The 12745-nt window shown below is 44.2% G+C and overlaps 1 protein-coding gene across 1 annotated transcript in view; it reads right to left on the bottom strand.

Moving 5' to 3' along the window:
• Nucleotides 1–12536, bottom strand: part of LOC149449571 (cytosolic phospholipase A2 gamma-like) — a 45341-nt gene extending 32805 nt beyond the window's left edge. Inside the window, exons 1-7 of the mRNA XM_089693068.1 lie at nt 12522–12536; nt 10561–10583; nt 4292–4376; nt 3603–3748; nt 3221–3428; nt 2463–2571; nt 807–947 (exon numbers count right to left, since the gene is read on the bottom strand). Coding sequence (XP_089549194.1) covers nt 807–947; nt 2463–2571; nt 3221–3428; nt 3603–3748; nt 4292–4376; nt 10561–10583; nt 12522–12536 — 727 coding nt within the window. The remainder of the gene's footprint in view (nt 1–806; nt 948–2462; nt 2572–3220; nt 3429–3602; nt 3749–4291; nt 4377–10560; nt 10584–12521) is intronic.
• Nucleotides 12537–12745: the final 209 nt, after the last annotated feature.

Here is a 12745-nt window from a genome sequence, read left to right as displayed (position 1 = left end):
TGTTGGCATCATATAAATCCTGAATAAGTCATCTGACAGAGCCAAGATATATGTATGTAGTGCCATGTCCAAGGCTGGATAAACGTAGTCTTTGGCACTGCTGTACATATTTGAGCAGAATTGTATTTTTCAGATTGGGTCAGGTCTATCCCTAAGCCTGGTGGTTGATTGTTCCAGAGGCATGCAGGAACAATGTTCCAGAAACAGTATGAGAGGGTCAGTCACTAGGTTATGACCTCATCCAATATCTGGGAGCGAGCCTCATAAGGTTTGGCTGGGAAGATGATGAATGCTTGAGAGGGTCTGATCAGAGCTCCTTTCTTGGGGCCTCTATCCCCTGGGAGGCAGTCTGTGGCCATTGGCCTCCGCTGCTGTCAGAGCCAGTGACAAAGGAGCAGGAGGCAGGGCCAAGTACAGCTGTGTGAGTCTTATGGACAGCGCAGGGCTCAGGAGAGAGCATGCATTAGTGACCCCATAGCAAGCGGCTTACTGTGGGGGCACTTGGCTTGAGGGTGGAGGCCAGAATATCAGTGGGGGACCTGAGAAGAGGATTGGGGCTTTTCTGTGCATAACCATTACAGAGCGGGAAATGACAGGTTTGGCATTTTAATAAAATAAACAAACCCTCAGTCTCTTTAAGCTCATTATGTACAGCTTTTTTGTACGCCATCTTAATTCAAAATTAAAAACAAAGAAAAAAAAAAAACAAAAAAAAAAATGGAACTTATCTGATTTGGTGCTATGATCATTTGCACAGGTAAGATTTTTTGCCTCGTTAATGAAGGACCATTTCTGATCGGGCTCACCTTGAAGATACATCAGGTCATGTTCAGGCAGCTCCTCCAATAAATATCCTCCTCTGAACCTACACCCCAGGTGCTCAGTCTTTACATAGTATTTGTGGGAAGGAAATCCTGACTTGTGTGGAGTGAACTCAAACCAAGCTCCTGAAATGAGAAGATTTTCCTCCAGTTAGTGATTGTCCATCCAGAGACGTGTCCTCTACACACCATGGAGTCACCTCTATTCCTGATTCACTGCAAAACCATGAGCCTCCAGGCATCAAGGACAAGGCAAAATGAGCAATTGTAAAGCTGGCCATACAGTAGGCATTTTTGGAATAGTCATCTGATTTTTGAATGGTTGGCGGGGGTCAAATTGATGATCAGATTTGACTGCAGTGATGAGAAAATTTAAAGGAGCAGGATGGAAAATTTCTAATTAAATATGGTTTTCATTCATTTCAAAACTGATTAAATTTGACCTTTACTTGCCACCCAAATAAATCATATGTGCTGCAGCAAAGTGAATGGGCGGCAGAGCCTTCTTTGCCGAGAGCATGCTCACTGTTCACTCCCAGCACCATAACTGAGCTTTCAAAGACAGCTCTCACCATACCAATGATCAGAAGTTGACAGGACCAGCTTCCGATCACTAGACCATTTTGACATCCAGCCAAAGTAGTCAAGTAATGGTCCAACCCTTCACACCCCCAGGCATACAGGTCCTAACAAATGGGAGTCACCCGGTGATGCAACTTCTGTTGGGTGCAGCTCAGCTCTCATGGGGTTGGTTTTGCCCAATACTCAAAAGCATAGCAGGGAAAGATGGAAGTGTATACCAAGAGCCGTTCAATTGAAAATGTGACAGGAAGGCTTCAACTCCATCCCCTCCCGAACCACACCCGCTAATGTATTTCTCCTGTCATGAGCCTAATCGCAGAATCCATGACGGGAAGGGGAAACATGTTAGAGGGTGTGGATCTGAAGCCTTTGTCACATCTGCAATTGAATGACTTGGTATGTGCTTCCATCTCTCCCTGCTATGCTTTGGATCTACTAGGTCTTTTCTGCATTAAAGTATTCCTACCCGCTTGTCCTCAATGTATACTGAGCTACACGCACACTGAGCTGGGAACAATTTGGGTATCTGTTGAGATGAAAACTGCCATGTTTGTGGGAGTGACATCATCCCGACCCTGCCAACCAAAATGGTAAAAGAGCTCAACTTGGAAGACCTGCCGAAGAGGTACACGGTGGGCAAGTGACCTCGTGGACACCACAACTGGAGGTGAGCATAGTTCTGGTTAACAAAACTCTGAAGTACTTTCATAAGATATTCAAACTTATTGAACAAACATACTGTTGAGTTGTTTTCCCATATGAAAAAAATGTAAAATCTACTAGCGTATGGCCAGCTTTAGTACTCCACTAGCTTGATGGGCAGTTTTATCGACAGCTACAAAAAGGTCTGATCAGAAGGACACAAAAAAGGTGGATGGTATCAGTTACCAGGGAAGGAGCTTGTAGGTTCTGGCTGTAAAGAAATGGGCAAAGCAGTATGTGGAAGCGGAGGGATCATGGCCAGCCCAAGCCTCAATTTTAGTTTTATCTTTCGTATATAGGAATCATAACTCCCATATGTTGAGGAATCAATAAAATTGCCAATTTTAATAAAACCACCTGAATCATTTTCGTGTATCCTATCCTGTGTCATAGCAGAGTAGATGGGATACGGGACTTGACCTCTCTCACACATCTTCTGGTGACTGGACAGCTTTTCGTCATTAATCTGAAGAAAGAGGAGTATTAAATAAGTTTTGTTACACCCCAAGGTTCAGTGTCATTGTTATATCACAAGGTAATTGTCCTGCTTTCATTGGTTGCATCCAAAGCAACTGCTGAGGTTACCAACACATTGCCTTACATGGCTGGATTTGACAGGTCACAAGCAGTGACACCGTCATATGACCACATTTGGACATTTGTCACCATCACCCCCGCTCTCATTTATATAAATTATGAAAACTTGGGGAGATATTGAGCTTAATGGTACCTTCAAGAGGTTGTGTACACTGGGTCCCTCAGTATTTTTTTTTTTTCTTCAGAGAGTCAGCAGGCATCATGAGAAAATAATATTATTAATATATATATATATATATATATATATATTAATATTAAAAAACAGCACACAACTTTTCAGGCATGTGGGTGTCTATTTTTAATTTACATCTTTTATTGTGAACCATCGTCAGACCCCCACAACCCCCCTGTCCAGGGTGGTGGGGAAGAAGCCCTTGTGCTCATTAACATGGGCTCCCAAGTTACACCCCCCCCATGTTGAGGTCATGTGGCCTGTTACGGTTTGGGGGGAGGTGCACTTCTTTGAAGTTCACCAAACAACTGCCAAACCAAAAGGAGAGGACCCAGCTTGTACTTACTGCATTTACGACTAGGAACACAAATGTATAGGCCCAAAGATCTGTAAGAGAAAACACGTCTCCAAGAAATTTCTCCTTTATCTTCACCCATGGATCCATCCATCCCCGCTCAGTGTCAGATTTCATTCGATAACAAAACATAAGCTCCAGATCTTCCATGTGTGAAAATTCGTACCAGTTTTTTTTGGAATAGAGAGACGACATACACCTGGAATGGTAAGAGTAGGACATGGGAGAGGAAAGGAGGGGGAGATTTTTAAAATGTGTGGAGAAAAAAAGTGTTTAAAAAAAAAATTGCCCCAAACATGAAGTGGTTAAAAAGCAACAATAGCTGTTAGATTATGTATTCAACAAAATTGATTTTTAGATTGTTGTAATGTACCATGTTGATCCAGATATCCCACCGATGTACGTCACGGCACCTAAAAGGTTGAGTTCAGTCAGTTTCGAAATGGTTCCCAAAAAACCAACCATGGCACGGAGTCCTCCCCCAGATCCCAAGACCGCGATTACAGGAGGGTCGCAATTCTTCAGGAGGAACAAAAAACAAAAAACCCCACACAATGCTCATCACTAGTATAAGTTATATCACAGATGGATTATGGATTGGACAGTGGAAAGAAATGAATAAAACATGGCATCAAAACTAGATAGAAGTAGAGGATAAAGCAACGTCTGTGTGGAGCTCTCAGTGTGAGGTTGAAGGGAAAGTTTTTCCAAACATCTATGTGATCATCAACAGTATAACTGCATTTCACCATGGATGGCTTGGTCAAAAAAAGGGTTAGGTTAGAGTTGGGGTAAGGCTTCTGGTTATCTTCATGACCAAGCCATTCATGGTGAGGCACATTAAGTGGTGGTTTCTGGATGGAGACATCATGGTTGCAGCTATACCATCAGGTATCTGGTGAAGACAGGAACATTACCGAGGCCTCTTACACCTCCTGCCTTGGACTCCGTCGCCTTCTGGAGTGCAGATCTGGAACGATGATGCTGGTTTGAGATCACTTTGTCAACTTACACTGCTGTTTGTTCAAAGTCAGGTCTACAATATAAAAACTAAAGACTTACCTCTCTAACAGTCATGCCTAGGGAATAAAGTGTCTTCTTTACTTTTTTCTTCCTTGCCTTGAGGGATACAGTTTCCCCTTCTGATCTGTTAAGTGAAAAAAAACAGTATATCAGTAAAGTCCCTCTAGAGCCAAGGCAATTTCCTTCTGAATAGAGGAAGTCATTAAACACTTCTGTCAAGGATTGAATAAAATCTCTCCAAAGTGGGAAAAATTCCCTCTTGAACAAGTGTTCCCATTAAAGCAGCCATTCCCAACCCGGGTGCTGTAGAGTCCTAGGGTTCCTCCAGAGGTTGCTAGAGGTTCCTTGAGTTGTGGCTAATTGAACTCGCATTAGGGCCAAGGCCACTTGGCAGAGCCAGATGCATGACATTAGAAAAGAGCTGATGGTGCAGTTCAATCCTAGGATTGGACAGAGCTTTGGTTGTTTTGGACTTCAGATGAACATCTGAATAACTGCCCATTTGGTGGGAACTGTAGATCATATACAGAAGGCTGCTGTTCCTGGTGGGAATGCCGTGGCCAGCCAGGACCCCAGAGTACCCATACAACATGGAAATTTCTGTGCCATTGTAAGCATGTTAAGCTTTCCAGGGTCCTTGAGAGCATTTTGTCACCCTGCACCTGTCCAGGCACCTCTCGGGTCCACAATGCTAGAACTATTTTTATTTCTTTACCATTATTAGGCTGTTTCTCTTTCTCCCTTGGATTTACGTGAAGGCACTTTAGTCCCTCAAAGTCATACCTAAAATGCACTGGGCATAGTCTAAAGTGGTGTCGGCAACCTGTTGATCGCAGGGGGGGGGGGGTTTGGGGGGGGAAGACAGGTAGATAAAGTCCCTTTCCATGCAGACCCCCAGAACCTGGACAGGAGTGGTGGTGGCATTTCCCATAACCAATCCCTGTGCATTCAGTGGATACAGGAGGAGAATACAGGGATCTGTCCCAGTATATGCCACCCCTCCTGTCCAGGTTACTATTCCTTCTCTGCTGCCTGGTCCTCCCGATGTGCACCCCCAGTCCCCCCACCCCATTGTGCTCCCCTGGTCTTGTTCTGCTGGCGATGCTCTAAACCGTAAAATAGATCCTAGTGGCTAATTAGGAGAGAAGGAGATGGGAGATGGCCCCTCCCATCTCTCTCTAGTGCTTTTCTAGGCTCTTTTGTCCCAATGGAGAGCCTGGGAACTGATCCGGCGGTTGCAGCCCATTGCAATAGAGTTGAGTGGAGACGGGAATGTCTCCAATCATCTTATGGTCTAGAAGACTGGAAGAGACATTTTGTCGCTCCCGGTTAGGGCAAAAGTAAGCAGAGCCATGTTTTTTCCTGTAAGGAGATTCCACCCCCCATCGCACACTTTCAAGGATAGTGGAGAGATCTGGGGTCTTATAGACCCCAAATGTCTCCTTAAAGAGGACCTGCCATGCTTTATTGCCATTGCAAGGAATGTTCACATGTACAATTTAGGCTGAAGCTCAAGTACAGTGCCATTGATACATCTAAGGCCAGTCCTGGTAGCCTATCATTGATGGAGGTTCCAACAAGCAGGACTTCAGTCTTGTCACAGTTTAAATAAGAGGAAATAGTGGGCCATCCAAGTTTTTATATCAAATACAGTTCAATAGGAGAAGCAGCCAAAGTAGACCCACTTTAATATGGATGTATATCCAAGTGTAGTGAGCACAGAAGTGATAATTGAGCCCATGTCATCTAAGCAGTTGTCCAAGCAGAAACATGTAAAATGCTAAAAAAGGGACCCAAGATTGAGCCCTGAGGAACACCGAACTTGACTGGACCAACATGAGACTGGAATCCATCAAGAGAAAGTGACGGTGATCAGCAAGATGACTTTTCATTTTCAGACCCAGTTCTGAGACTTCAAATATGGTTTCAAGGCAAGAGAGTAAAAGATTGTGATCTCCAGTATCAAAAGGCAAAACCAAGATCCAGTAGAAGGTGGTTAGTGAGCCAGAATCAGAACCTAACAGAAGGTCATTAGTGACTGTGACCAAGGCCATTTCTGTATTGTGCAGTTGCGGAAAACCAGATGGGAGGGTTCAAATAGGTTATTTAATGCCTTCATGCCGGTGCCTCCCGGCCCTTTAAGGGGTTTCTGACAACAGGAGGCAGGACAGGGTTTACAGTCATGTGACCACCATGATTGGCGGTCATAGCAGTCACATGATCAGAAAAGGTCCCGATCCCAAAAGATTGGGACCTTTCTATGGGACACCGACATGTGCAGGGAGTGCGCATGCAAGTATGCAGCAGCTTGGTGTCGAGGCCCAGCCACCGAAAGGCCGCATATTTGCGTACGCTCAGCGTGAAGGGGTTGAAACCATGTTTTTATTTAAACAGATATCACAACTTGCTTGGGGATCTTGGCAAGGAAGGGCAAGTTAGATATGGGGCAAAATTTGTTTAATTTTCCAGAGCCATGTGGCCTTTTTTTGGTACTGGGGTGATAGGCAGTTTTTTTTTTTTAGAATTTACTTTATTGACTTTTAGAGACAAAGCTGCATAGAATTGCAAAACAATCACAAGGCAATGAAATCGGCTCATCGATGAGGCATATAGGTACAAATGTCAGTGCATAACAGGGGATTAGCTATCAGTTTCAGACAATTGAGAAAGCAAATTGGAAATGGAAAGAACCCACGGTTCCCGAACTGCTTCAAAGATGGGGACAGAGTTAGCATGCAAAGCAGTGAGGTGCTCCATTCTTCTATTCTCTGCTAGAACCTTCACCAATTCCCATCGTGTAGGAGGCGTGGTAGAAAGCCAAGGCATGGGAATGGTTCTCCCGGCCGCAGTTAAAACATGGGAGGAGAGTTTCCTGGAAAATTTGGAGAGGCCCAGCAAGAAGTGGATGGGCTCAAATGAAATAGATGCCTGTAAAAAGTAGCTGCAGAAGCGTGGCGGAACCGTTCCGGCTGGGCTTCCTCCTGCGGAGCTATGTGTCACACCCAATGGTCCTCTTTTCCAGCAAGTCTTCCAGCACTCTCCCAAGGCAGATATTATAGCTAAAGACACTCCCTTTTGCTCTACCCAAGTCGGAATTTCGTGTAGGGTGAATAATGACTGACTCTTTATTAAACACAGCTCAGTATATACAGCTTCAACCCCACCCCCACCAGACAGCCTGGCACCGGGTTTTCCCCACCCACAACAAACCCTACACAACCCAACAATACAGTATGAACTCTATTAGAAGTGAGACTACAAGGTCACATTTCCCTAAACAAACAGTGTAGAACGTCTGTGAAACATGTCCACCTTTACAAAGGGGATAAAACCAGAACAGAAAGGGCAAAATGTGATCACACAGGGACGATTCGCCACAAGAAGGTTAAGGACCTCTCTCCAGAAAGGTGCAATGTGTTGGCAAGTCCAGAAAATATGGAAGAGAGTGCCAGTTTCCTCGCCACATTGCCAGCAGACAGGAGAAACACTCGGATTGCAAGCATGGAGAACCTCAGGGGTCTTCTACCTAAACATCAGGATTTTATGTGTTTTCTTTATATACGACATATAGAAGATCTGGAGGTAGCCTCCCAAATACTACGGATATTGGCAGTTTTGAGGATCGTTGGTACAAAACCGGAGCTAAGGGAGTAAGTTATGAAACTGAAAATAAAGGGGCATAGAGAACCAAAAATCAGGAGTTAAATAAATGGGTGGGAATAGGGTCAGATATGCAGGTGGAAGATTTCATATTACAGACCAATCTAACCAGAGATGCAGAGTCAAGTAGAGAGAAGTCGGAGATGAACCGGAAAAGCTGAGTGGGTCAGGAATTGATATGGAAGAAACGAGTGTTGAGATGAGAATTTGAGGTGAGAATTTGATGCTCGAACATTCAGGCCAAGATTCGTGTGGTGTGAAGATTGAACATTGAGAAGATTCTCAGAGGGTCCAGCATGACTATTAAACAGCGGACCTTTATGTGTATATATACTGTACATTCTATTACACAAGGAAGAAGCGGGTGGTTTGTCCCTCATTTTAACAACGTTCTTTGAACTATAACGTTTTCTGATAGGTTCATGGAATATAGACGCTACTTTCTCCATTATACAGGAGTATTTGGATTATATGGTACAACTTTTGCAGTGGCAACAGTCTAGATAAAAGGTAAACATTCTAGAGAGTCTGTGGTGCAGAGGTGCAATTGTTGGGCGGTGGTGCAGAGGTACAAACGGTTGAGTCAATAACAATACATTTTATACATCTGGAGTTGTCTGTATACACGCCTAAAAAAGTCCCCATAAGTATCTTGTGACAACATATTATAGAAGAGGTATTTCATCTGCTTCTATAGGACAGCTTCCTGCCATCAGTGCTTGTACCCGCAGCATCCCCGGAACCAATGATGTCACAGGGAACCCCCACCTCCTAAGCACAGGGGCGGGGCATAGCAGGGATATCACCACCCAAATATGCTACAACGTACAATGCCCTGGTGCAGCACCCGGGTATTTATCCATATAAAGGGTATATTGGTAAAGGGTAATCAATCACATTACAATTATAGTGGCTGTAAAGGCTCCAGGGTTTTTTTTTTTTTTTACCCTTTCATTCTGTTTGAGAGGGTAAAAACCTTCAGTGTGGTGTGCAGCAGCCCCCCCAATACTTACCTGAGCCCTTTCACGATCCAGCAATGTGCACAGGAGCCTCTGGTTCCCGCTGCTGTCAATCACAGTCAGTGAGCCATTAGGAGGAGAGAGGGAATGGCTGAGCCACGACTGTGTGAATGGACAGAGCAGTGGCTCAGGAGTGAGCCTGCTTGGGTGCTCCCATACCAAGCTCGTTGCTCTGGGGAAACTCGGCAAGAGGGGGACCAGGAACACTGGTGGGGGACCCGAGAAGATGAGGATCGGGCCTGCTCTGTGCAAAACCATTACAGAGCAGGTAAGTCCTGTTTGTTAACTGCTTCCCTACAGGGTGGCACAGGTGTGCAAAATCATTACCCATCTCTTAGATTGTAAGCTCCGAGGATCAGGCCCTCCTAACCCTCTTGTATTGTTGCTGTATTGTCTCCTTTTATATTGTAAAGCGCTGAGCAACCTGTTGGCGCTATATAAATCCTGAACACTCGATTTTGCATTTCTGGGTAGGGGGCGCTCTTCCGGTGATTTCAGAGGATCTTTGAAGGGGAGGACGACTGTTTTGTGTACTAACAAGTCATCCTCTGTCCACTCAGGCACACTGCTCTGGATGACTGCACAGTGTGAGTACAGTGAAGCACACAGACACCACTCCCAGCACACAGTTAGCCCTTTGATCACCCCTCATGTTCACCCCTTCCTGCCCAGTGCCATTAGTACAGGGGCTACACTGATTATACATTTCTGTTTGTCTTCTCCATAAGTTGTAAAGCTGCTCTCCATCGGATCTTTGGATCCTTCCATTTCTACAAGCCCTTTATAATTCATGTCCTGATCTTTTTGGGATTTAAACTTGTTCCCAGTTTTTGGACCAATTGGGATTTATGTGTTTTATGGATTTTGGTGGGTTGTGATTTTTTTTGCAAATAGCTTTTCAATCACCTATACTGTAGCAATCACAAAAATATTCAAAATCCTAACACTGACATACAAAGCTGTCCACCATACTGCCCCATACTACATCACTGACCTAATATCCAAGTACCACCCAACACGCACACTCCGCTCCTCACAAGACCTCCTCTCTAGTTCCCTGGTCTCCTCCTCCCATGCCCGCCTCCAGGACTTCTCCAGGGTGTCACCCATCCTCTGGAACTCCCTGCCCCAACCCATCAGATTATCACCTACTCTCCTCTCCTTTAGGCACACCCTGAAAACCCACCTCTTCAGGGAAGCCTACCCCACCCCCTGCTAATTGCCGACCTCCTCCACTCTTCCTACCACTCCATCCCCCACAGCTATCCCCTCCTGTGCCACCATCCCCTCCCTCCTAGATTGTAAGCTCCAAGGATCAGGGTCCTCGATCCCCTCATGTTTTGTATTGTTAATGTACAGCGCTGAGCGAACTATTGGCGCTTTATATATTATTATACAGTATTTATAAAGAAGATCAATCTCCGGGTTGGAAGGATAATGAATTATTTCTGAATCCGATTACGTTCTGCAAATAATCGGAGATTTATTTTTGAGTTGCGGGATGACAGACCTGTGTGGCCAACACCCCCCGACTGTGGAGGTTCTATCTATATAGGTCTACAAAAGGGACAGCAAATACAAGCCACACACTGTATGAAGACACAAATCAGTCACCATGACTGTACTTACCCGTCTACAAGGTCGATATTTTCCTGTGAGAACACAAAAATGACACATTGTGAGGTTCAGAAGCAATCTGGTGATGCAAACCAAAACACAATTTTTTTTTTTGCAGAAATAAACGTCAAGTTCTTGTGACCCTAAGGGTCATTTCACAGTTTAAGGCTCATGTATGGCAGCTTTTCTTCCACTCCTTTTTATCTCCACAAATTATTGGGAATGACAAAATAGCCAGCAGTACGTTCACGGAAAGGAACCCAGAATAATCATGAAAGCAAACAAAACTTCCCCCGGCCCCTGACCGTGTCAATTGTTACGAAAGGTTTTGGAAAGAGCTAAAAATTAGTTGACGTCATCATGCTTGCTGCAATGAGCAAAGTGGCATCCAATCATTTTCAATGCCTTTTAACTACAGATTGAGAGTATAACATTTTTTAATAAATAGGCCTGTAATTCTGTACTCTGCAGTGTTTCTTCCTTCCTTTCTTATGGTCCATGGGGGAAAATGTGCATATGGAGCAGGGGCGGACTGACCATTTGGAAATTCGGGCACTGCCCAAGGGCCCAGGGTCAGTAGGGGGCCCCCATGAGATGCCCCTGGTACCTTTTTCATAGGCTTTTTTTGAGTTTGGGCAAGGACTCAGGGGCCCCATGATCCCCTGTTGCCTGGGGCCCCATGAGTTGTCAGTCCGCCCCTGATATGGAGACACCTGGTGTCTTAATCATAAGGGATTTTCCAGTCATTTCATTCGATTTTAGGAGTCTATAGGACACACAGAGATACAAAAGTAACATTGTATCTCTCTATCATCCATCTGATCGATGTTTATAAACAATGTGACCTTATAAACATCGATCAGACTGGGGATGTTCACTTCGAGTTGCACTTCTGGGAGGATGTCGTCCCAGAACTGGATGAACCTCACTGTAGTCATCCTTTGGCTAAATCAATTTGGTGAACGCAAACCTCAGCAGCCAATCAGAACATGGCTCGGTTGGTTATAAAAGTGGATGGCAGGGAAGGTATGGGGGTTACCCCACAACACATACCAGGGCCTTTGGGTTTAGCCTGTATTTTAGGGGTCCCCAACACCAAAAAAAGGAGCACGAGGTTCACCCCAAAATCCCTACCAGGCACTTATCTGAGCAGGAGCCTGGCAGGCCAGGAAAGGGGGAGGGGGGCAAATGAGTGTATGCCCTTCCCTCTTGAACCATACCAAGCCACATGGCCTGGAATTTCTGGGGACATCACACCAATTTCTGTTTGGTATTGCCCCCCCCCCCCTCCCCCTTAAAATCCATACCAGACACAAAGGACCTGGTAGGGTTGTGGAGGAACCCCCATGCTTTTTTTTTTTTTTTTTTTTTTTTTTAAATTTGCAATGCAGCTTCCCACATGAAAAAAAAAAATGTATTTTAAAAACATTCCCAAAATATGACATTTGAAATACTACTATATTTTAGCATAGAAAAATAAGATACATACAAATACATAGAAAGTTGAAATTTGTTTTTCATATTTTACAAATATGACATTTTTCGAAATACATTTAATCTACATATATGGAAAGCAGATATATATATATATATATATATATATATATATATATATATATATATATATATATATATATAAATAAAATTAGATTTCTCAGATATTTTGTAATATAGATGCACCAAAATTGTAGGATTTCAAATATATGTCAATTTGGGAAGAATATTTTAAAAATATATTTGAAATGTTTTTCTTCCATGTGGGTTCCATGGACAATTCTGGGTTTTCTGGTTTCACAAGCTCACAGGATTCTGAGGACAGATCAATGTCATATTTATTAACTCAACACGGCCAAACCAGCACAAGGTTCTTTTTTTGAAGACCCCAGACCAGTGCTGGATGCAATGTGATTGGCTGCTATGAGCTCTTCGCTCGGCTTGTTGGGCCATTTGGATGAAATGATAAAGTCGCTCACCTGATAGCCCGCCATTGGAGACTAAGATCGGTCGCCGCTGATCTCCCAATGTGCAAATCTGAGAAAACAAAAATGCAGCAGTAAGACGTGTGAGGAGCTCATCTCAGATACACAAGATGGAGATGGAGCAGAAATCAGCCGATGGTAGACGTGTGGGTGGGAAGGTCTATTGGGAGGTGCGGGAGCCTCCAGCCTCGTATAATCCGGACCTCACATCATACCAT

Source organism: Staurois parvus, unplaced genomic scaffold, assembly GCF_062004578.1.
Source record: "Staurois parvus isolate SC_StPar_1 unplaced genomic scaffold, SC_StPar_1.0 ptg000612l, whole genome shotgun sequence".
Lineage (NCBI taxonomy): Eukaryota > Metazoa > Chordata > Amphibia > Anura > Ranidae > Staurois > Staurois parvus.
The sequence above is the reverse complement of the archived record's forward strand: the minus strand, read 5'-3'. Positions and strand labels throughout refer to the sequence as shown.